We start from the raw sequence: 23,789 nt of genomic DNA, 5'->3' as shown, positions 1-23,789 counted from the left end.
ACAGTGGATTACCTTCGAGTCTTTGATGTCTGCTTCAAGCTCAAAAGCTCCACAATGTCTGTTTCACCTTCTTCTTAGCCACTGGAACAAATTGTTCTCATCTACCCACTGCACCATTGCACTGGGGGAAGTCTTCACGTGCTTGGGGTCAACATCCTCCTAACTCACCAGTGGATTAGAGGACTTTGGTTACCCTCCACCTGGTTTATTAGCTCGATGATTTGACTGGAGTGTGGCTGCTGCTCATGCTGAGCTTCCTAGACCCATAGGTGAGAGTTAGGTAGTGTCTAGTAGACACCGAAGATATATGGAATGGTCAAGAAAGACTAGCACCTCTGTTATGAGAACTTGCCAAGCCTTTTTCAGGGCTCCTCATGTATTTTAGAATTATCAATCAGGCTGAATCCTTGGTTTCTTGTATATTTAAGACTAGATCATGGGGGTGTTTTAAAAAATAAATCAGTAATTTCCAAAGTAATCTCCTTCCTTGTCTAGGTTATCTATGGATCCAACATGTTTAGAATTGGATAGAGACTCTATAGAATATCTAGTCCAACCCTCTGATTTTGCAAATGAGGATACTGAGGCCCTTGGCCACTTAAGTAATCAATAGCAAATCTGGGATTGTAATCCCAAATCCCTTGACTCTATAAGGAATGTTTATACAGAGTACGGTGATCTTCTTTCTTTGAGTATGTCTCTCTTGTCTCTTGTCTCTATCTCTCTTTTTATTTTTCTCACTCTCTTTTAAGCCAATGATACCTTTAATTCAGAATCTATGAATACTTAATTCATGAAATCAAACAGCCTGAGCTAAAGTTTCCAATTGACATCCCTATGGGGAAAAAGAAATACGGATCTGCTAAGCAGGTTAACAGAGCTAACAAGGCTCCAGGGAACCTATTACTAAACTTTAGAGAATAGACTATTCAGGCATTTTAGAATCATTTGTTTGGATCATTCAGTTTATATACTAATTACAAATCACTGAAATGTTAATTAAAGCAGTTTCCCTGAATCTTCACTTAGCAAAATTAAGCCATAATTTTTCATTGCTTTGAATAATTAAAAGTGATAACTACAATTCCTTTAAAATTTTGTCAGGATTTTCACATAATTAGTCTAGTTTTCCCACTATTTGGGAGGATTCTGGACCTTTGCTTTCATCTGTATGGGAAATCCCCCGCATGGAAATTCCATGAATGCAGATAGGCAACTGTCTCTCTATAGCTTATAAGCATAGAATGTAATCTGGAGTCCTGTAAGGTCCAAGCACTTGTTCATGATTGCATAGCTAATTTGTATTGCTGGTAAGATTTGAATTTAGGTCTGGGTAATTCTGAGGCTAATTTATCCACTATACCTATGTTAAGCTGAAATGAGAGTTTAATGTTATTTTATACCTGCCTTATGAATTTTGTCCTATTACATTAGGAGATTTTGTTTTCTCCTATGTAGGAAGATTTCCTCCATGGAGGATACTTTCTTTTCTCCTCTGTGCTTTCAAGGTGACTCATTTGTATTAGGAAAGAGGATACACTGAGATCGTCTCCCTTCCAAGCTATTCTGCTGGCCCATCAGATTCTGCAGCCATGTGTGCTCTGCTTTTCTTTTTAGAAAGCTCACGTGGCCATTGTAATCATTTAGAAAAATTTTTAGACCTACCTGACCTATGATGTCATTGGTATAGGGATTGCCACTGAGGAATTTTTTTTCTAATAATGTAAATGAGCATCTTCTCTGCACCTTAGAGTCTTAAAGCATTATTTTCCTGTTACATAAATCCAGGAATTCACATAATATTAAACTTAAGAATGTTTACACTTTGTAGGGGACTCACAAGTAACAAATTCTCTCCTCTTTTTTCTTCCACTTAAGGAAGTATTAGGTGAGTAAGAAAGTTTTTGGTTTTAATGTCCATTTTAATGAGTCCAAAGTTTTCTTTATTTTTTTGGTCACCAGAATATTTTTGGTACTTCTCAGGAAAAAAATCTATAATGACTTCTAGGTTCAATAACTCAGAACCTTTTCTTATATGTTTGTCAATAAATGCTTTATTTCACATTAATTTTCCTTTGAGTGAAAGAGATGTTATAGGAAGGGTTAGGGATAGAAGGATTGTACTCCTTGAGTAGTCCTTTACATAAAGGGGAACAAGAGCTGAGTCAAAATTTCTGGATTAATGCCTGTGGATAATTCATCCTCCTACTGGCTAAGGACTAGGGCTGAGAGTATTCCTTGACCCAGAACTCTGTCTCAGTACCTGTTACTCCCTGGACTTAACTAGATTTGGGAGAATAAGCCTCAGCTTATCTCAGGAACTGGGTTTGGAAATTTCCTGACCCTGAATCTTCTGATTTACATTGAACCAATATCTATTCTGCCTCAGTTTTTACCTTTCGTTGAGCATGCAAGTGCTCATGGGTCACTTTTGATACCAAGACTCTTACCCCTCTTTAGTTCCTCTATTAATTCTCAAGAGATTGGGACTTCAGCCCTACTTTCTCTCAGAATTGGATTTAAAGTACTCTTTTTCCTAAAATCTCTTGCCACTGTTAGAAAGAATCTTTCAGTCCAAGGTAACTAAACCATTGTGAAAACATTAACTCTTTAGTTCTCATTACCACTTGTGGATGTTCTCCCACATGTGTGTAAATATAAGAGTGGAAACGTACATCAGAATGTGCATAAATCCAGAGATTATCCCTGCTCTAACATACACACACCAACCTCATGTAAATAATTCTTAAAGAAGCAAGGTACTATGGTGCCCTCCAATCAAAGTGCAAGAAAGAGAATTATGGATCACTTCTACTCTAGCATCTTCACCATCTTCCCATTTAGTGTCCTAGAGGCATTCCTCTAATGCTATAGCCTAACCTATATGCCTTTATTATGAAATTATGGTTTTTCAGGGTCTTTGTTTTTACTCTAATTTTCATCTAATCAAGGAGAAGTAGTAAACAAGAATATTGTTTAGGTCACTGGTCTCTACATGAGAGCAATGCACCATGAGGTCTGTTATCTGTCAGTTCCAGGATCAAAAGATGGATCTCAATACCCTTTTGGTAGAGCACCCAATAGTGGGGTTCTAACATAACAATATCTACGCTTTACCCATTATAACCTAGCAGGGACTTACAATAATCCTTCCTGCCATTATGTAAATATTCCCAATCTTCTGGCTTTTCTTCTGGGTTTTAACCCCAAAAGGTAGTGAGAATTTAACATCAGTACCAGGCACCAAATTTCTGTGGAGTATAAGGTAGCATTTGTCAAATTTATCATAGCTTTTCTTCCTTATCCTACACATATCCTATGCTCTTGCCCCCTACCTTATGTCTATGCTATGCAGGCCCACTAAAGTCACTTTTTGTTTGGGATTTTTTTTTTTTAATCTTCATACAGGAGAGCAAGCATGGATGGATTGTAATCTGAATCACAGATCTTATTATGTTCTATTTTTTATGGAGGGACCATTCTCTTTCTAGGCACTTAGGAGGTCACAATTTCAAATTCATCTTTGGTTCCTCTTCTCCCACCCTACACATATCCCATTCTTTGCCAAAACTTGATGTTTCTATCTACATAGTATCTCTTATATCCATCCCCTTCTCTCCAATCACATAGCCTTCACCCTTATTTGAGACCATATCATTTGTTGCCTGGACAATTGCAATGGCCTCCCTAAATAGTCCATCTGCTTCCAGTCTTTCCCCCCATTCTAATCCATCCTTCACAAAGCTACCAAAGTATTTTAAAAGAACAGGACTGACATTATAACTCTCTACTTCACAAATTCCACTGACCCGTATCACCTCTTTGTTGTTGTTCAATCATTCAGTTGGGTCCAACTCTTTGTAACCCCATGGTCTATGTGATACCAGTACTGTCCATGGGGCTTTCTTGGCAAGGATACTAGAATGGTTTGCCATTTTCACACTTCAGTAAATTGAAGCAAACTTAAATGACTTATCCAAGATCACACAGCTAGTAAGTATCTAAGGTCAAATATGAACTCAGGTCTTTCTGATCTCAGGCCTGGCATTCTATCTCCTGAGCCACCTAGCTGTCTGGCACCTCGAGAGTCAAATATGTACATCTCTCTGGGACATTTAAAACTCTTTACCACCTAGCTCCAACTACTTTCTAGTCTTATCATAGGAGGTACCCCCAAAGTCTTGGTATAATTTTAAGCTTTAATAATCTAAGTTGTTCTATTTTACATAAAATGTAATAAAATATGTTATATAACATTATTAAGCAGTTAAAACTTAATACACAAAGACTTTTGGGAGACCTCTTCCTGCGTTTTATATATAATCCAACCAATTTGACTTTTGTAGCTATTCTCCACACTCATACCAACTATGTACAACTAAATATACAAAAATCAATCAAATATTAAGATATGATAGTATCCATTAGACAGAATCATTCATTAGAAAGAGGAATAGATTTATATAGAAACTTTCTCCTGAACGCAATTCAGATATTGTTTACTTTTGCTTATTGGTTTTTCATGTGTGGGAAAAGCAAACGTTTATATTATATTTATATTAGGCACTATGCTAAGTGTATTACAAATATTTTCTTTCATTTTATCTTCACAACAACCCTGAAAGGTAAGTGGTGTTATTGCCCCATTTTACAGTTGAGGAAAATGAAGCAGGACAAGGTTGAATAACTTGCTCATGGCTCCAGAGCTAGTAAGTGTCTGAGATCTGATTTTAATTCATCTTTCTGACTTTGTCAGGCACTCTGTCCACTGCACCATCTAGGTACCTTTGTGTTAGTACAGTAGTACATCTAAATATATGTCTATAATTGCAAGTGCTTGTTCAGTTGGGTTTTTTTGTTTGGTTGAGGGGTTTTTTTGTTGTTGTTTTTTTAATAATAGAATGCATGATCAAAAAATTTAGAAACTTATCAAACTGTGCATACCCTTTGATCCAGCAGTGTTTCTACTGGGCTTATACCCCAAGGAGACACTAAAGAAGGGAAAGGGACCTGTATGTGCCAAAATGTTTGTGGCAGCCCTGTTTGTAGTAGCTAGAAACTGGAAAATGAATGGATGCCCATCAATTGGAGAATGGTTGGGTAAATTTTGGCACATGAATGTTATGGAATATTATTGTTCTGTAAGAAATGACCAGCAGAATGAATACAGAGAGGCTTGGAGAGAATTACATGAACTGATGCTAAGTGAAATGAGCAGAACCAAGAGATCATTATATACATCAACAACGATACTGTATGAAGATGTAATCTGATGGAAGTAGATTTCTTTGACAGAGACCTAATTCTGTTTCAATTGATCAATGTTGGACAGAAGCAGCTACACCCAAAGAAAAAAACACTGGGAAATGAATGTAAATTGTTTGCATTTTTGTTTTTCTTCCCGGGTTATTTTTACCTTCTGAATCCAATTTTCCCTGTGCAACAAGAAAACTGTTTGGATCTGCACACATACATTGTATCTAGGATATACTACCACATATTCAACATATATAGGACTGCTTGCCATCTAGGGGAGGGGGTGGAGGGTGGGAGGGAAAAATCGGAACAGAAATGAGTGCAAGGGATAATGTTGTAAAAAAATTACCCTGGCATGGGTTCTGTCAATAAAAAGTTACTATAATTAAAAAAAAAAAAAATTTAGAAACCATTGGATAAGGGGAGGAAAAACCTGCTAAAAATTTCCAGTTTAGTGAAGGAAAAAAATCACTGCAATTGATTTGTCATCACTAACCACTTTTAACTAATTGTTATGTTTTCTATAGATAATATGAGGGCCCCTGAGTCTCAACTGTTTGTTTCTCTAATAGTATCCTTTAAATTAGCCTAGCCTAGCAACAGATGGCTAGCCTTAGAGTCAGTAAGATGTACATTCAAGGCCTAGTTCTAACATGATTAATTTTGTGACCATGGAAAACTCATCTCTCAGTGTCCCCAGGAAACTCTTATGACTGTAAGGTACAGAGCAGTGCTGATCTACATTGAGGGGATTGGGATTTTCCGCATCAGGAGCTCCCTACAGTGATAAAATCACAAGTCTAGTATCCTTCCCCCTCAAAAGAATCCTTTATAAAAGGTTTTTCATCTGATCCTTGCCGAGGGTATTGTGGTTTCAGACCCATATTCTTTAAACATTTGCTATCCCTTATTCTGCCTTTAAGTAAAGGAGGGTAAACAAAAATTAGCTTTTTTTTCCCTGTAGCTCTATCCATAGTGTAGATGGAGCTTTTGATTGTATAAATGTTTCCCTACCATTCTTCCTTTCATACACAAAAAAAGACCTGAAAGCCTCTCTGTTCCATGTACATTCCACTCTTTGTGTATTCTGTATTGTAATATTCTTCTACATTGAACCTTAGTTTAAAACAAGAATTCGTTAGGTTGGTGCAGTTATAGTCACTGTACTGTTCCATTAACATCTAACCAAATCATTAACAATGTTATTGATATAAGAACTATACATGTTCCATAGTGTTTAAGAGAACATTTGTTATTATTGGGCAAGAATCTGGGGCTTGTTCTCCTTTTTGCTTTCCTTCTCAAAGTCAGCACCATTAATGACTTTCCTATAACAGAGGAGTAAGTGTTTTGTGCTTGCTGAGTCCACAGTCTCAGGATCCTTGTTTTAACGGGGCAGTCATCTGATCTCAGTTAGGATACCCCACACCCAAATCCCCTGGCAGTTAGTCACAAAGTAACCCTTTCTGCTCCCCTAGTGAGAACTAAATTGACTCATTTTAAGAAATTTTTTTTTGAAAATTATTACATGTTTACATAAAAATACTTTGTGATATTTGACATGGTACTATTAAAATGTAAATACATAGAAGGTGTACCCTTGCAATTTTCTATCTGTTTTTGAGACTTATAGAGTTGTTTAGGGTACTGAGAGGGTTAATAGGAGGAAAAGAAGAAAAGGAAGGAAGGAAGCATTAAGCACTAACTATGGGCCAGTCACTATGCTAAGTACTCTACAAATATTATCTCATTTGATTGATATAACAATCCTGTGAGATAGGTGCTATTATTATCCCCATTTTATAGTTGTGAAATCTGAGGTAATCAGAGATTAAATATCAGAGGATGCATTTGGACTCAGATTCTTTCTGTTTTATTTCCGTTTTTCAGGAACCCAGGTCTTACTGACTAGGATGATGACTCTCCACCCACCTTCCTTGACTGCCTCTCCCTATCTGACTTTCACTCTTTTATCCTCACCTAAATCTTCCCCCAAACCTCACATTCTTGAAGTAGTTTCTAAAAAGATATTTGATCTATAGTTCTTAAGTTGATTCTCCATAGAATTACTCTGAAAACACTTTATTGAAGTAATAAATCACTAAATACCTAGCTAATTTAAATTAAATGGGGAAAGCCTAATGGCCTTTCTTATTTGTATAGTTTAAATGAGTCACAGCTTATATGTATCTCTTATGTACTATGTCCCTCATTTATAGCATTATTGACAAGTGTTTTCCTACATCTAAACAAAACTTTCCTCCCAAACTTCCATAAAAAACAAATTTTCCTCTTACACATTACAGTAGCCTTTTAAATACTTGAAAATAGCTACCATGTAGGCTTCTTTTCTATAAGTTAAAAATCCCTATTCTTTTATCTACCTCTCATGACTTGACCTCCCATTCCATTATTACCCTGATACCCCTTCTCTACAAACACACCTCTTTATTGGTGTCCTTAGGAGTTAGAATATAAATCTCATGAAGACAAATGTATTATAAATACCTTCACAAAAGATGCCCCAAAAATATATATGCGTAGACATATAAATATATATCTAGAGTTTACTAAATGTCATGATAATGACATAATTATTAATAATGATAGTTCATGCTTTTCTGGTTCCTGACAAACTGAAATAGAATACAGAAAAGATATGAGTTCATATGTATCATCTAATACATAAACAGATAGTTCAGGAGTGATACCACTTAGATGCTTATAAAATTTGTTGAATGTGAATGCTTGCCTAAATCTCACCTCAGTTTATCAATCTTCACATCAATTGAATTTATTCCACATCCTTTTTGAAATGCAGCCCTTAAATATGGTCCTTTCCTGATATAAAAGTAGAAAATTCTGTGATTCAAATTACTGTAACACACTCATAAGTAGGGTTGTTTCTAATTACATATTAATGTTGCAGTTTCCTGTTCTTTAAATCTGGGTTTATTATGTTACATTTAAGACATAGACCACAACAGATGGTCAAGTTTAAATAAGTGATCAGATATATTTTGTAGATCAGCCACTGAGCATAGCCTTAGTCTACTTTCCTCTCTGTTCCAAAGAACATTTTCACAAGCCTAAAACCATTTTACTTTTATATAATCTAATTCTGCCCACTGTGGAAAAATAGTGAGGTATAAATTGTAGAGAAGGCTTTGACCTGCATTGATAGGAAGAGTTTCTGGGCACAGTTTCTCTTCCGGGAAGAGTTTCCAGTAGGTGTTTAATAAATATTAATTCTTATTGACTCATCTGGGAGGTAATTTCTTTTGACAAAGTCACAGATCCAATCCTAATCCTCTTGTTATATGAAAAGATAACTTTATTAGGGACATTCACATTTTTCCCAAATCTAGAAGTCCAACAATCATGTAAACTATGTTATATAGATTCCAAGGACTTCTATCCTTATAAGTACATATGTTATGGTAACTTATCAGATACTCTCTCTTCTTGTGAATATTTGCCTAAATCTCACCGCAGTTTACCAATTCCCACATCATTTGAATTTCTTCCACATCCTTTTTGAAATGCAACCCTTAAATATCTTAGTCATGCCTACTTCTCTTTTTTCTCTTATCTGGAAAGAATCACCCAACTAAAAATGCTAACCTTTTCAAAAAAGACTTGTAATCGAAGATTCCTCAATGTTGGCACCAACATATTAAAATTCAACAGAATAATACACCTAAATTCCATAATCCCATGGCTTTTAACCCTATAAACTGACTCTTGTTTGGAAATCCAACTGGCAACTAGGTGGTGAAATGGGTGAAGTGCCGGACTCATTTTTCTGAGTTCAAATCCAGCCTCAGACACTTACTACTTGTAAATAGTACAAGTACTACTGGGCAAAGCACTTCATGCTGCTCACTTCAGGTTTGTCATCTGTAAATGAGCTAGAGAAGAAAATGGCATATCATTGCAGTATCTTTCCCAAGACCCCAAAAGGGGCCCACAAAGAATTAGGTATAACTAAAATGACTGAATGACAAAAGTTGCTTATAAAGAAAAGGAAAATGGAGGAGGGGTTAGGAAGGTAGTAGATTTACATAGGAATTAAATTACATTACATTCATTATGTAGGAAAGAGACTGAGGCAGGATCTTGAGAACTGGCATCTACTAGCAGGATACTAAGTTTTGTAGTGGGTGACTCTTGGTCTAGGGAAATGAAAGCAGAAGCCTTAAAACAGCTTTAAGGAAAGTGGGAGGCTGAGGGCAGAGAACATATCAGAAAGCTACACCAGCAACAGGAAATTTAGGCCAGAAATTAGGAAAGCCAAAAAGAAAATATTAGTCAGGTTTGCGAATCTGTTCACCCTGCTAACACTCTTGGCAGCCAGAAGAATAACAGTTCCTTTGCAGCACCCTAAGGCCAGCTTAAATTGGAGCTGGGTAGACAAGTGATTTCCCAAACTGACTAAATTCTTACTGCCCCAGCTATTTTGGTATATTCCTTGCATAGTGGAATAGTTTTTCGTTACCACTGTATGTCATATGCTCCAAGTGGTTTTTCCTATTCTTTAATGAGTTAGGAAGACATGGAATGTGCTTGTCAGAGTCCACTGGGGACTTGGGAAATGAGAAAGACATGAGTTTTGTAGTCTTTAGTCATTGTTTTGTTTTCACTCATTCATGTTAGCCAAATTGCCATCATGAAACAGTTCTTTAATCATTTATAAATTAATGATATAACATGGGTATTTTTTTCTGAGAACAGGTATTATGTACATATAAATTGTGTGTATGCATATGTGTGTGTGTATGTATGCACATACTTCATTGGTTGAACTGACACTGACCTCTAGAAGAGTTCATGGTTAAGAAGGAGGGCTTTATGTTCTTCTGTGTTTCCCCGGGAGAATAATAACTCTGTGAAGAGGGAAAACTGGGTTTTGTTTTCATTGGGTAATATTGGAAAAATTCTTAAGGAAAATTTTTCCTACGCAGTCTTCCAAATGGATCTGCTTGTCACAGATTTCTGTTGTTGGGAAAATATCCTCCCAAATACAGAGTTTACTAAAGTCTGTTATTGTTTACTGTGCCTGGAATGCTTTAAAATAATCTCCTAAATACTTCTTAGCAATTTACCTAAAAGACCTTTAGTTAGGTTTATCTTTTAATTGCTTTATTTGTCTTTGATGAAATCTTTTCTAAGATCCCATGACCATAATGAGACTCTTCTATTCCATCTTATTTTCTATGGTCAGTGGAATAATAATTATCATTTTAAGTGACTAATTAAGACTCTAATCTAATCTGGCTGGTTTATGTACATGTTGAAAAACCGATAATGGTCTGGCCGCTAGTTAATATGAAAATATTTATAACATAGCCCTATAGAATGATAGTTTGGGAATATTTCCCTGTGTCGGTGGTACATATAACATAAATTTAATTTTCATTTGAGGACTTAAGGAGAATCATTTCTGACTAAAAACTATCCCTAATCCCCCATATATACAAACCTATAAAATCTGGAAAATTCTTATGTCCATATCATACTTTTAAATATAGTGACCATAAATATATCACTGCAAGTTGTGTTTATTTTTTTTTTTTTATTTAATAGCCTTTTATTTACAGGATATATACATGGGTAACTTTACAGCATTAACAATTGCCAAACCTCTTGTTCCAATTTTTCACCTCTTACCCCCCCCACCCCCTCCCCTAAATGGCAGGATGACCAGTAGATGTTAAATATATTAAAATATAACTTAGATACACAATAAGTATACATGACCAAAACATTATTTTGCTGTACAAAAATAATCAGACTCTGAATTATTGTACAATTAGCTTGTGAAGGAAATCAAAAATGCATGTGTGCATAAATATAGGGATTGGGAATTCAATGTAATGGTTTTTAGTCATCTCCCAGAGTTCTTTTTCTGGGCATAGCTAGTTCAGTTCATTACTGCTCCATTAGAAATGATTTGGTTGATCTCGTTGCTGAGGATGGCCTGATCCATCAGAACTGGTCATCATCTAGTATTGTTGTTGAAGTATATAATGATCTCCTGGTCCTGCTCATTTCACTCAGCATCAGTTCGTGTAAGTCTCTCCAGGCCTTTCTGAAATCATCCTGTTGGTCATTTCTTACAGAACAGTAATATTCCATAATTTTCATATACCACAATTTATTCAGCCATTCTCCAACTGATGGACATCCATTCAGTTTCCAGTTTCTAGCCACTACAAAAAGGGCTGCCACAAACCTTCATGCACATACAGGTCCCTTTCCCTTCTTTATAATCTCTTTGGGATATAATCCCAGTAGTAACACTGCTGGATCAAAGGGTATGCACAGTTTGATAACTTTTTGAGCATAGTTCCAAACTACTCTCCAAAATGGTTGGATTCGTTCACAACTCCACCAACAATGAATCAATGTCCCAGTTTTCCCACATCCCCTCCAACAATCATCATTATTTTTTCCTGTCATCTTAGCCAATCTGACAGGTGTGTAGTGGTATCTTAGAGTTGTCTTAATTTGCATTTCTCTGATTAATAATGGCAAGTTGTGTTTAAAGGAAAAGAGCCAACATACAGTGTATTCTGCAGATAAGAAATTTTGGTACCTCTAATTTCTCTCATTAAGTTCTCCTTGGTATCATAAGATTTTTTTCATAAAGGGTTCTGCACTCTTACAGATTGATCATTGCTCTTCTGATGATTTCAGTGACATCTATCTGCTATTTAATCCAGAGTGGCCTTTTGCAGGCATCTCAGGTGACTCTGAAGGAATTGACTTTGTAGTTCCTTTGGCACTAGTCAAGGTCTTCTGTTTCTGGTCTGGCCAAGATTATGATTCTCTCCAACCAAACTCATGGTAGCAACAAAGCATCAGACCAGAAATTCCATTTGGTTTAGCTCAGCCAAGAGAATAATCTTGGTTATACCTTTCAGAATCTTGGAGGTCTTCATTAGGACTTTTTTCTCTACCAGTCTAGCTATAGGAAAGTCCTTGGCCACAGACTTCATGTTCAAGCATGTTTATCAAAAATTTAAATGTTTGATACCAAGTGTTAAGAGACAGCTGGGTGGTAAAAAAGATGAAGGTTGGACCTGGAGTCAGGAAAACCTGAATTCACATCCAACTTGAGATTGATTAGCTATCTGGCCAGGAGGTAATCATTTCATCTGTTTGCCTTGGTTCTCCATTCATAAAATGTAGTTAAAAATAGCACTGACCTCCCAAGGTTGTTGTGAGTATCCAAAAAGAGAATTTTTGTAAAGCCCTTAACATAGTGCCTCACATATAGTAGTTACTGTAAGATTATCTATTAATATTGTGTATCTTCACCCATGAACTCTTGTCTGAGAGTAAAAAAAAAAAAAAAAAAAAAAAAAAAGCAAAGTTAATTTTTCTTACTTTCCTTCTCTTACATGAGGGGGATTATTTAAATCAAAGGTATCAAACAGTCAAGGGGCCCGTGACATTCCTGAATGCAGGCAGAACCAGATTAAAATATAATTGGGAAATATTTGTCAAATAAATAAATATAATATAAAACATAGATAATGTTAATATGTAATTTCTAAGTAAATATGCAACCTGAAGAAATCCTTGTGTGGATTTTGGTGGCCCTTGTCAAGTTGAGTTTGACACCATTGATTTAAATCATCATTAGTAACTAGCTACAAAACTTCCTAAGGCATATACAAGTGGCCATTTTCCTAAATCAGCTTAGTGGAAGAAAAGATGGATCCAACATGGGCTTTAGAAATGTATTTATTTACCTGTATTCATTTAGAAAATAGTTATTTCTGATAATTTTTCTAAAAGGAATAGTAAAAAATATTTGTGTTCAGGGTTCATAGGACTGAAATCTCTCCACTGCCTTGCCCCTGGGATGTGAGCCAAAAATGAGTCTTTATCTGGAAGTCATAGTTCCATTTATTCAGTAGATCTTAAGCGCATTCTATTATAGGGACTGGAGGAGGGACAAAATTTAGGAGACCTGGGGATTTGCTCTGTTCATATTTTTTTGTATACATATTGTATATTCTTTCTTCTTTCCCCATCCAGCCTCCATACATAAACTGTAAGCTCTCTGAAGGAAGGGACCATTTGGGGTTTAGGGTTTCTATCTTCATTACTAGCCCTGATACATAAAAGGTACTTAACTTAGTAAATGTTTATCAGTTGATTGATAAGATATGATTCTTCCCTTTAGCAAACTTATAATCTAATAAAGAGACAAACACTACTGTTTGTGATACACAAATAGTATATTACATAGCTGCAAAACAAAGCTTTATATGAAGTCCCGAGGACGAGCTCATTATTAGGGAAAATCAAGGAAATGAGAGAATTCAAGGCAGTAGTCTAGTTTGACTGTAGCAAAGTGCCTTGAGGAAAAAAATATCACATAAACTTATAAAGGAAGAGTGGCACCAAACTATGAAGGACCTTGACTGTTAGAGGAATTGAGACTTTATTCAGTAGACAATAGGAAGCTGCTAAAGATTTTTAAACAAAGGAATTCCATATGACCAGTTCATATGGGTCTAAGGGGTAAAAGGGGAGCGCTAACCAGACTTGTGATGACTGAATTCCCTCCATCAATACAAATAATTAACAATTTTAGAAAGTTGTCTGGCTTTTGAAGAGATTAAAAAATTTATCCAAGGTCACTCAGCCAGCCCGTACCTGGGCAAAACTTGGTTAGTCAGTAAAGATTAATTAAGCATCTATAATGTGCTGGGCACTGCATTATTTACTAAGTATACAAATGCAAAAGATATTTTTGGGGAGAGAGGGAAGGATATAAAATGTTCATATCTAAGTCACTACAGGCTACCTACATAATAACTATGAAGTGATAGAGGGTGGGGGACTAAAAGTGAGGGGAATTAGAAAAAGCTTCTTTGAAGTATTAAATGAGCTGAACTTTAGAGGATGTCAATTGTATAACTGATTCTAGTCTGGAAATTTACATTCGAAGCTCTCCATACATATGCCCGTCCCCCAAAATTATGTGCAAAGAAAGGCATGAAAGCAGGTTATATGTATGTCATGTATGGATGACAGCAAATTAGCCAATTTGGCTGGAATTTAGGGCTGGTGAAAGAGAGTAATTTGTAATCAGCCTACAAGGTAATCTTAAGCCAGATCATAAAGATTTTTAAATACCAGAGAAGTTAAGAGAAGAAGGGAAAGGAACAAAGGAAGGAGTTCATGCTTTATCCTAGAGGCTGTGGAAGAAATATTGAAGAACTTCAGAGTTTGATGAAGATGACATGATTAGACCTGTTCTTTTAGGACTAGCAATTTGGCCATTATGTGGGAAATGGTTTAGAGAAGGGAGAAACTAAATGCATGAAGATCAAAAATATGGGTGAGAGGAAATAAAGACCTAAATCGAGGTGTTTATGGCATGAGTGAAGAGAAGAGAACAGATGCAAAAGATATTCAAGAGATAGAATCAAAAATATTTTGTCAACTTATTAGATATGTAACTGACATTGAAATAATGTCTTAATACCCTTTCCATCTGTATTTCAACTAGCTTCACAGCAACCCTATGCATTATATACTTGCAAGTATTTTTTTCCCATTTTATAGATGAGGAAACTAAGACTCATATTCTTGACTCCAAGGTCAGCCTTCTATGATTAGCATCACAAACAATGCTATTTTGACAAGGGTGACATAGGCTACATTGAATTTAAGGGACTGGAGGCAAAAAAACTCATTAAGACTAACTGTGGATATGGGGGATGATGTGGGCAAATTTTGCGAACAATGGGCAAACATTAATGGATTAACAAAGATGGATTGGATTCTGCATCATAGGGAGGACAAAGATACATTGAAGTAAGCAAGTGCATGGAAAGATCTACTATAAGGCATAAGGATAAGCTCTCCATGTCAGACTATAATAGTTCAGTCTTGCCTGACTCCTCATGACCCTATTTGGGGTTTTCTTAGCAAAGATACTGAAGTGGTTTGCCATTTCCTTCTCCAGCTCATTTTATAGATGAGAAAACTGAAGAAAACTGGCTTAAATGACTTTCCCAGAGTTACACAGCTAATAAATATCTGAGGCCAGATTTGAAAGCAAGAAGAGGAATCATCCTGAGTCCTGACTTGATATTCTATCCACTATGCCACATAGCTGCCCCATGCTCAATAGCTCCTTCAAATCCCAGTTTTCTAGTTATCTCTCCCAAATGTTGGTCTTTTGAGCTCTTTACTATCTGCCAAATCTTTAATTATCACAACTAATTCAGAGCCTCCTATTCCATTCACTGCCAGAGGTCCCCTCATCCCCTTCAGGTCTACTTCAGAAATATGAAAGAAGGAAACAACGGATTTGTTAATCACTTACTATGTGTAAGCACTATACTGTCAGACACCATACTAAGGATTACACAGCCAGTAATGTCTGAGTCAGGATTTGAATTCATCTTCTTGACTCCAGCCTCTGTACTCTAACTACTGTGCCACTTAACTGCTACTAGTATCCCTATAAGATAGGATATGGTGCAATAAACTTAAGATTTTTTTAAGAATTACAAAGGACTTTAGAGATTATTTGATTTTTCAGAGTTTTCATTTTACCTATTAGCCACAGAATGGGGGATGGGAGTGCAAAGGGTAAGCTTGGCTCAGGGTCCCATAAGTAGAAAATAGCAAAGTCAGCTCTTCCAACTTCAAATCCAGTGTTGTCTACAGTTACCTTGTCTTTTACTCATTAATCTAATGGAATTTTGTCTGAGTCCTGGAGCAGATTATGGACCATCCTTCCTAACTCCTCTCCCTTCAACAAAAGAAGATTAAGATTGGAAGTTAATTCCATTATCTACAGATTTGATGCTATACAAAGTATACCCCAGGTTCTTAATAATTCTATTTGTCAGTTGCAGAATTTGGGATTTCCTTAGCACAGGCTCCCCTGTGAAGATTAGGAAGCTATAGTAGAAACAAGAATGGAATGAGGGTCAAAAGAGCTGTCTATACTCGAGTCCCAGATCTGATACTACCATCTTTGCTACCCTGACAAGTCATTTATAATCTCTTTTCCTTTTCTCACCTGTGAAATAGAGAAGATAATACTTGTACATATCTTACAGGATTATAGTGAGGAAAGTACTTTGTAAACCTTAAAGTGGTATCTGTATGTATGTGAGTGAATCTGTTGTTTTATTTGTAAGCCTTAAAGTTATATGTGCATGTGTGAACTATTATTTCAATGGAGACATATGGTGACTGAGCTAAGGTCCATAAGTGAATGTTTTCTTCTTTCACCTAGTTACAATAACTTAATTTTAGTTCAGACTAGGCTGTGGTTTTCTTAGGATTTAGATGCCCTTTGAAGGTATGGTTCATAATAGAGCGACTTAAGCCTTTTGAAATGTACTTACTTTTAATGTTTTCCTAAATTGGTGTATTTTTTTCTGTCCTTAGTTACAGAAAAATATTCCTCTTCTTCCCCGCCCCCCCCCCCCATTCATCAGTGTAATTTTCATGCAAATTAACTGCTGAATCACTCCCTGACTCTTGCCTTTCAGTTATTTAAAAAACAAAGTTGTGTTATACAAGACACCAGTCAGGCCTTGTTTGTATATATTTAGTTACTGTTTTTTAGAATCTCTACCTTTATTTGTGTTTAGTATGTTCTTTGCCCTGGGTTTCATATAGGATCACAGATTTGAAAGTGGAAGGGACCTTGAAGGTCATATAGTCTCCTGGTGACAAAGTCAAATAGAAACAGGGATCACTAAAGAATACATAAGGATCCTTTGGGGAATATATTGTATTATTTTTGTTTGTTTGTTAAATATTTACAGATGAGGAAACTGAGACTCAGAGAAGTTAAATGAATTGCCCAGGGTCAGTGATGACAGTCAAGATTTAAACTCAGGCCCACTGACTCCAAAGCCATAGTACTTTCCACAGGAATCTTAAGGAAATAGTTTCATTGTCTAAATTACACAGTTTGGAGATTAATTGGATTTTGAATGAGGAAAAAGACTTGAAGACTCCATTCAGCTCCTTGTTTAAAAAGGAAGAAAAATGAAACCTAGGAAGGTCAGGCAACTTACCACTACTTGTAGATAGAAAGTAGCAGAGCCAGAACTCAAACCCACGGCTTTTGACTTCAAATCCAGTGCTCTTTCCACTCACCATGCTGCCCAAGTTATCCATTGCCAATTATTCTGAAGATAAACATATATAGGTATGTCTCTTCAGATGCCATTTATTTGGTAAAGATACTGATGCGGGAAAGATTGCAATCTTTGATTCCCAACCCCCCTAGCTAATGTAAATTACCCTTTGACTCACAAATCCTAGTCCCTTTGAATTCCAATAGAAGGTCCGGACCTGTCCCAGCCCCACCCGGATCTGAGCCAACTCTGGGGCTACACCCCAAAGCCCCTCGAGCTAAGTCTCCGACTTAAAAGGACCACACTGGGAACCCCTCTTTGCAGAGATTCCAAACATGGTCGCCATGTGAGGACCCTCTGTCTACTGGACCCTCTGTCCAGTGCCCTCCTTATCTCTACCTTCACCTATCTCCTACTTCTAAACTCAGTAATAAACCTTTTTTTATTAATCTAGCTCTCTGGGCCAATAAATTCTTTTATTGGGAATCTGCGCCGCTACTAGACCTCATATACCGCCGTATCCTTGCGCCGAATCCAAGGGGGTTGCAGGGGAACTCTATTTGACTCCCTGTATCCCAAACCTGCCACTAGACCTTAACTAAACCCTAATTTCATTTAGGTACCCCAAATGTAGACCTCAACATGTGGTCTACACCTCAACATTCGGTTCCTGACCTCAACAATACTGCTTTCTTGTATTTTATGTTGATTTCTTCCTTAGATTTAGGAAAATATATCTTGCAGAATTTTCAAGAAGTAACTTAATCCAGCCCATGAACAAATCAGAATCTGTCTGATAGAGTCTCTTTTGTGCTCAAGACTATCTGGAATACATATCTCTTTCTTCTAAGGTAATTTTTATATCTAGGATTTCATAGGGCTACTATACAGACACAGACACATGCATACAAATTTTCCCAAGAATTGTTTTAGTCCTTCAAAGCACAGATTGAATCTTGACTGATGATAGAATGTTGACAACTGGTTTCCTGCTGTGCCTTCGAAGGTCTTCCTCTGTTCCTTTGTTCCAAATTCAAAGTAGCATAACTTAATTAGCCAAAACATTTGCCTTCCTCCTTCTCCCAAGGGCTCCTCTTTTAGCTAAGGATACCTACCTTTTGGGTGGTATGTTGCTGGTATAATGGGATCTAGAGACCATGAGAAAAGGAATAGAAAAAAAATTAGTAAATGACAGTGTATGGGGATTATTAATAAATGATTTGTTAATAATATGCACAAGGAGAGGATACATTGTCATTGCAGGCATTTAAGGCAACATACAGTTAAAATGAAAGGTCTCAACTTTAATAGGAAGCATTTTTTTGGTTAATTCTAGAAAGTATTGAGATGGAGTAGATGGGAAGGAATGGGGAAGGAGAGGGATTAGTATCAGTAGTACATATGATGACCAGTTCTGATGGACCAGGCCATCCTCAGAAACGAGATCAACCAAATCATTTCTAATGGAGCAGTAATGAACTGAACTAGCTATGCCCAGAAAAAGAACTCTGGGAGATGACTAAAAACCATTACATTGAATTCCCAATCCCTATATTTATACACACCTGCATTTTTGATTTCCTTCACAAGCTAATTGTACAATATTTCAGAGTCTGATTCTTTTTCTACAGCAAAATAACGTTTTGGTCATGTATACTTATTGTGTATCTAATTTATATTTTAATATATTTAACATCTACTGGTCATCCTGCCATCTAGGGGAGGGGGGGGGGGTAAGAGGTGAAAAATTGGAACAAGAGGTTTGGCAATTGTTAATCCTGTAAAGTTACCCATGTATATATATCCTGTAAATAAAAGGCTATTAAATTTAAAAAAAAAAAAGTATCAATAGTACATTCTGTTAGAAGCCATAGCCAAACTTTTTTCTCCCCAGATGTTAAATATCTAGGTCCATTGGCACCAAGCAGTTAGGGATCACTTGTGTGAGAAGATACCTCCAGTACCCATGCCCAGAAAAAAAATAGGCTTGTCATGTCTCTATTTGGATTGGGCCCATGCAGAACTTAGTACCTACTCTTCAGTGATTTGTTTAATCGAATTGAAATATTGGTAGGATTCAGCTAAGGAGATCTCAGTCCTTTTAATAGGCAGCCAAAGGTATGTGTGGTACTAAGAGAAAGATGAGGTATAAAAAGTCAAAATGATCTGCTCCTAAAGACCTGGCAATAAGAGAGCCCAGAGAGCACATGTAGAGAAGTTTTAAAGGGTCAAGTTCAAATTGGCCAATTCAAGAGGCAGAAAAATATGGTTACAGAACTAGAACAATAAAAAAAAAGATTAATATTATATAATAGAAATCCTTTTATGTGACTATTATAAGTTTTTAAATTTAAGAAAAATTTAAATTTAAATCTAAGAAAATAAGTAATTACAGGAAATACCTCTTTTGTATACTTTGGCTCCATTTATCTCTCCATCAAAATATGCAGTCTGCCATTTCATCTATTGAACCTTTTATTTGTCAATAAGATTTAGTATTTATCCATACAAACTCAAAGCAGCCAAAAAATTAAATGGAGCACACTGATGATTTGGATTTTGTTTATTTTTCTTGTATAAAAATTAATGTAGGTGATAAGCAGACAATTAACAAGCTTTGTTAAGTATGTGGGATAGCTAGATATCAAAGTAGATGGAGTGTAGGCTTGAAGTGTGGAAGACTCCTCTTCCTGAGATCAAATCTGGCCTCTGACATTTATTATCTGTATTACCCTAGGGCAAGTCATTTAATTCTGCTGCAGTTTGCTTATCTGTAAAATAAGGAAATGGCAAACCACTCCAGGATCTTTGCCAAAAAAAAAAAAAAAGAAAAAGAAAAGAAAAAAAGAAATCACAAAGAGTCAGGCCACTAAAATGATTGAACAACAACAATATTATGTGCCTACTATATGTTGAGTGATATTCTAGGTTCTTAAAGATACAAAGACAAAAATAAAGTAGACTCTGTGCCCTCAGGGAGTTTATATTCTATCATGAGAAACAGTATATACAGTAATATATGTTGAGTATATTTATATTATTTATCAAGTATATATGTGGGCACATTTATATATGAGTGTATGCATTTATATACATATAATATAAGGTAATTTGGGGGAGGAAAGAAATAGTAATGAGGAACTTCAGTTAAAACTCATGTAATAGACAACAATTGAACAATTGACAATAACACTAGGGACCCTGAGATTAGAGGTAATGGGGAAGAAGTGCATTCCTTTCATGGAAAACAGGCACAAAAATGGCAGATCGAATAGTATGCAGGAAAACAACACCAAAGGATAATTTGACTAGACTTTACAGCTTTGATCTCCAAACTTTTTTGAAAAAGTTTAAAAGAACGACCCCAATATGTGTATATTAACTCATTTATAAATTACATACCTGTATTACTATGCTAATAATTATGTAATATTATAAAGGCTTACACAAAATAGAAATTGAATAGTACAATAATGGTCTGAATAACAATCTTTTTTTCAATGACACAAAAACCCCTCTGCTTTCACTAAAAATGAACCAGAAAATATTATTAGTGATTATGATATTTTAGTGAGTAATATGGTTTGGTGTGCTTCATTGTTCTTTAAAATTTGGATTTATCCCTTTATGATATGGGGATTCAAATGTCTCCTTATGATTTCAGTTTATTTCAGTAGTTGATTTTAATGTTTGTCATAGCTTTAAAAAGAAAAAAAAAAAAAAACTCACCAAAAAGTGCAGATCCAAATGGAAAATGGTAAATCATTGGCTGTATTTATAAATTGATAATGCTTATTTTTCAGTCCCATTCAAAAGTTTCTGTGGCAATTCAGCTGGTACATTTCCATCTTCTCCGATATCCGTAGTTGTACCTGCAAACTAATTAGGTGTTGTCATTTTTATATTTTTATTAATGGGTTCAAATATTCGTTTAGAAAAATTTTAACAGAAAATTATAAAAGTTCTGTTTCTAAGTTATTTTTAAAGTTGCAGACATAAGAGTTTATTAAAGGATACTCTGTTCTAAGTACTAGGAGAACAAATTCAAAAGTGAAACTGCCCTCAAAGAGCTTACATTCTGCTAGGGGAATATAAGATATGTCAGTATATATCTTTGTATACACAAAAATAAATTGATGTATTAAACAATCAATATATTTGGTGTACGAAATAAATCTGAAGTATAAAAATAAATTCATAGTATGTCAAGTAAGAATCAGGATTAGATTCTTGAAGGAACTAGACAGGGGACAAGGAATTTAAGAGACAGAGATGAAAAGAAAAAAAAAAAGATTCTAATCATGGGAGAGGGCATGTGCAAATTCATGGAAGTAGATGATGGAAGAATGCTTGTGTATGGGGAACATAACAATTTGGCTAGAATCTAGAGTATAACTTGATAATAGCACCCACCTCCCAGGATTTTGTGAGGATGAAATGAAATAGATTTATAAAGCACTTAATATGATGCCTGGCATATAGAAGGTGCTTAATAAATGCCTATTTCTTTCTTCTTTCCACCCCTACTCAACCTGGAAAAGTAAGCTGAAGCCTAATTGTGAAGAGGTTTGAATGCCAAACTGAGGACCTTGTATTTTTTTTCCTACTTGAAAAATCCCTACCAAGTTAATGGAATCCTAACTCTTTTATTACCTTGAAAGATTTTCCTTGTAAATTAAAATCCTAGAGCTGTTTTCTGATTTTATGGGCTAATTTCTCAGTCCTAAGGTTACTGAAAGAAGTGTGATTATAGGTCAGAATGTTAGTGATTCAGGACTTCTGTTTTTAGTAAAGTATCTATTTTCTTTACAACCCAAGAACAAAATTCAGACTTCAACATAATAGAATTGAATATGATTCCCATGAATGTTTCCATTCTGTTAGCAGAGCTCCTTTTAAAAAAAAAAAATCTATTACTGGAAAAAGAAGCTTTAATGTCAGTTGAACTCTTAGCATTAATAGATGTTTTTTCAAGGTCTGAAAAACTAATCCCATTACATATGTTTATGTGTTTTCTTTCAGATTTACCCTTGGACTACAAATTTACCAGATTTTCTGATAATTCAAAAACTGGTGGTTATTATCCCAAACCCCCATTGGCCTTATTATCAAATGAAGAGTCATTGACTACAAAATAACTTTTCCATTTTTCCTGAAAAAATGATAGAAAATCAGTGCTATCTGAATGGTAACTTGTGATGAAAAACACCTAGCACTTGATGTAAGTTTTATCTATAGCTAAATACAAAGAGCCATCATTTGTTCTTGGAACTCCTTTTTGTATTGCCTATGTTGGCTTGAAAACGTTCATTGCATTAATTATTTTTTCATTTGTATTAACTATTTTACCTGATGGTATTGTTCTGTCTCAAATTCAATTGCTTTAAATTATTTTACTATTAATTCTACAATCAAGATACTTGTGTCCTATGTTCTGTTGATACTTTATTTCATAACAATTGTTCTTTGTTACAAGATTATTAGACCAGAACCAAGAACTTAAATGGGAATTTGCATTTTATTTCCTGATTGCTGCTTACACAGCATGTTAATTCTTGCCCATCAAAGACAAGGATCTAGTGCTCAGGTTGAAAAATATTGGCAGCTTACATTGATCTGCTAAAGTTATAGCAAGGAGTTTAGAGTCAGAGAAGTCATACAGTGAAAACAATTAAAAGATGAGTATCTTTTTAGTTAAACAAAATATTCAAACCTCAAGCACACTTAGGACAGGGGAAGAAATGTAACTCAGGGCTGTTATAGAATTTTAACAGCTTTCATCTAAGAATTATTTGCTCAGTTTATTAGAAGCTCACTTTGATAGTTATAGCTATAGAATGATATTTTCACACCTGCATCTCAGTGGAAAAGTTTCACAATTATTGACCATCACAAGGAAAACCAAAAATATATTTTCAGTTTTACTAAACAATGTCAGATAGAACATAAGATAACTTAGAGGAAACAAGTTATATTTCCGATATGAACTTAGCCATATAATCAAGCAAAGAATGTTTCTTCTCTGTACCTCCTTCAAGCCTTTAATTTCCCCCAAAAAAAATAAAGGTTTTCTTTTTAAGAAATTTATTGTCAGTCATCATTTTTTTACATTACAAAACACCCTTATATTCTTATAAACTGTCAAAATCTGTACTAAAACAAGATAATACTGGCATCTTAATTATCCTTCGAGCTCTATACCACTGAATATATTTTGTTTCTCTTCTGTACTTTCTGTATTTTGAATCTTTAGAGATTTAGGGTGCCTTTCATTTGGCCCAGTAATGAAAACTGAAATTTCACTTAAAAGTGGCATCAGGAAATCAGAAATCAATAAAGAAAAATGGGGAAAGAGATAGGGGGAAAATTGATGTTATGAAATTATTTGATACACATAAA

At 35.4% G+C, this 23,789-nt stretch overlaps 1 protein-coding gene across 1 annotated transcript in view; it reads left to right on the top strand.

Annotated features, from left to right (window-relative positions):
- The window catches only part of NT5DC1 (5'-nucleotidase domain containing 1), a 247,619-nt gene extending 224,152 nt beyond the window's left edge, over positions 1-23,467 (top strand). The window contains exon 12 of the mRNA XM_031964382.1: positions 22,413-23,467. Coding sequence (XP_031820242.1) covers positions 22,413-22,528 — 116 coding nt within the window. The 3' untranslated portion in view covers positions 22,529-23,467. The remainder of the gene's footprint in view (positions 1-22,412) is intronic.
- Positions 23,468-23,789: the final 322 nt, after the last annotated feature.

The sequence above is a fragment of the Sarcophilus harrisii genome, chromosome 4, assembly GCF_902635505.1.
Source record: "Sarcophilus harrisii chromosome 4, mSarHar1.11, whole genome shotgun sequence".
In the NCBI taxonomy this organism is placed as follows: domain Eukaryota; kingdom Metazoa; phylum Chordata; class Mammalia; order Dasyuromorphia; family Dasyuridae; genus Sarcophilus; species Sarcophilus harrisii.
Note: the sequence above shows the minus strand (reverse complement) of the source record. Positions and strands in the feature narration are given on the sequence as shown.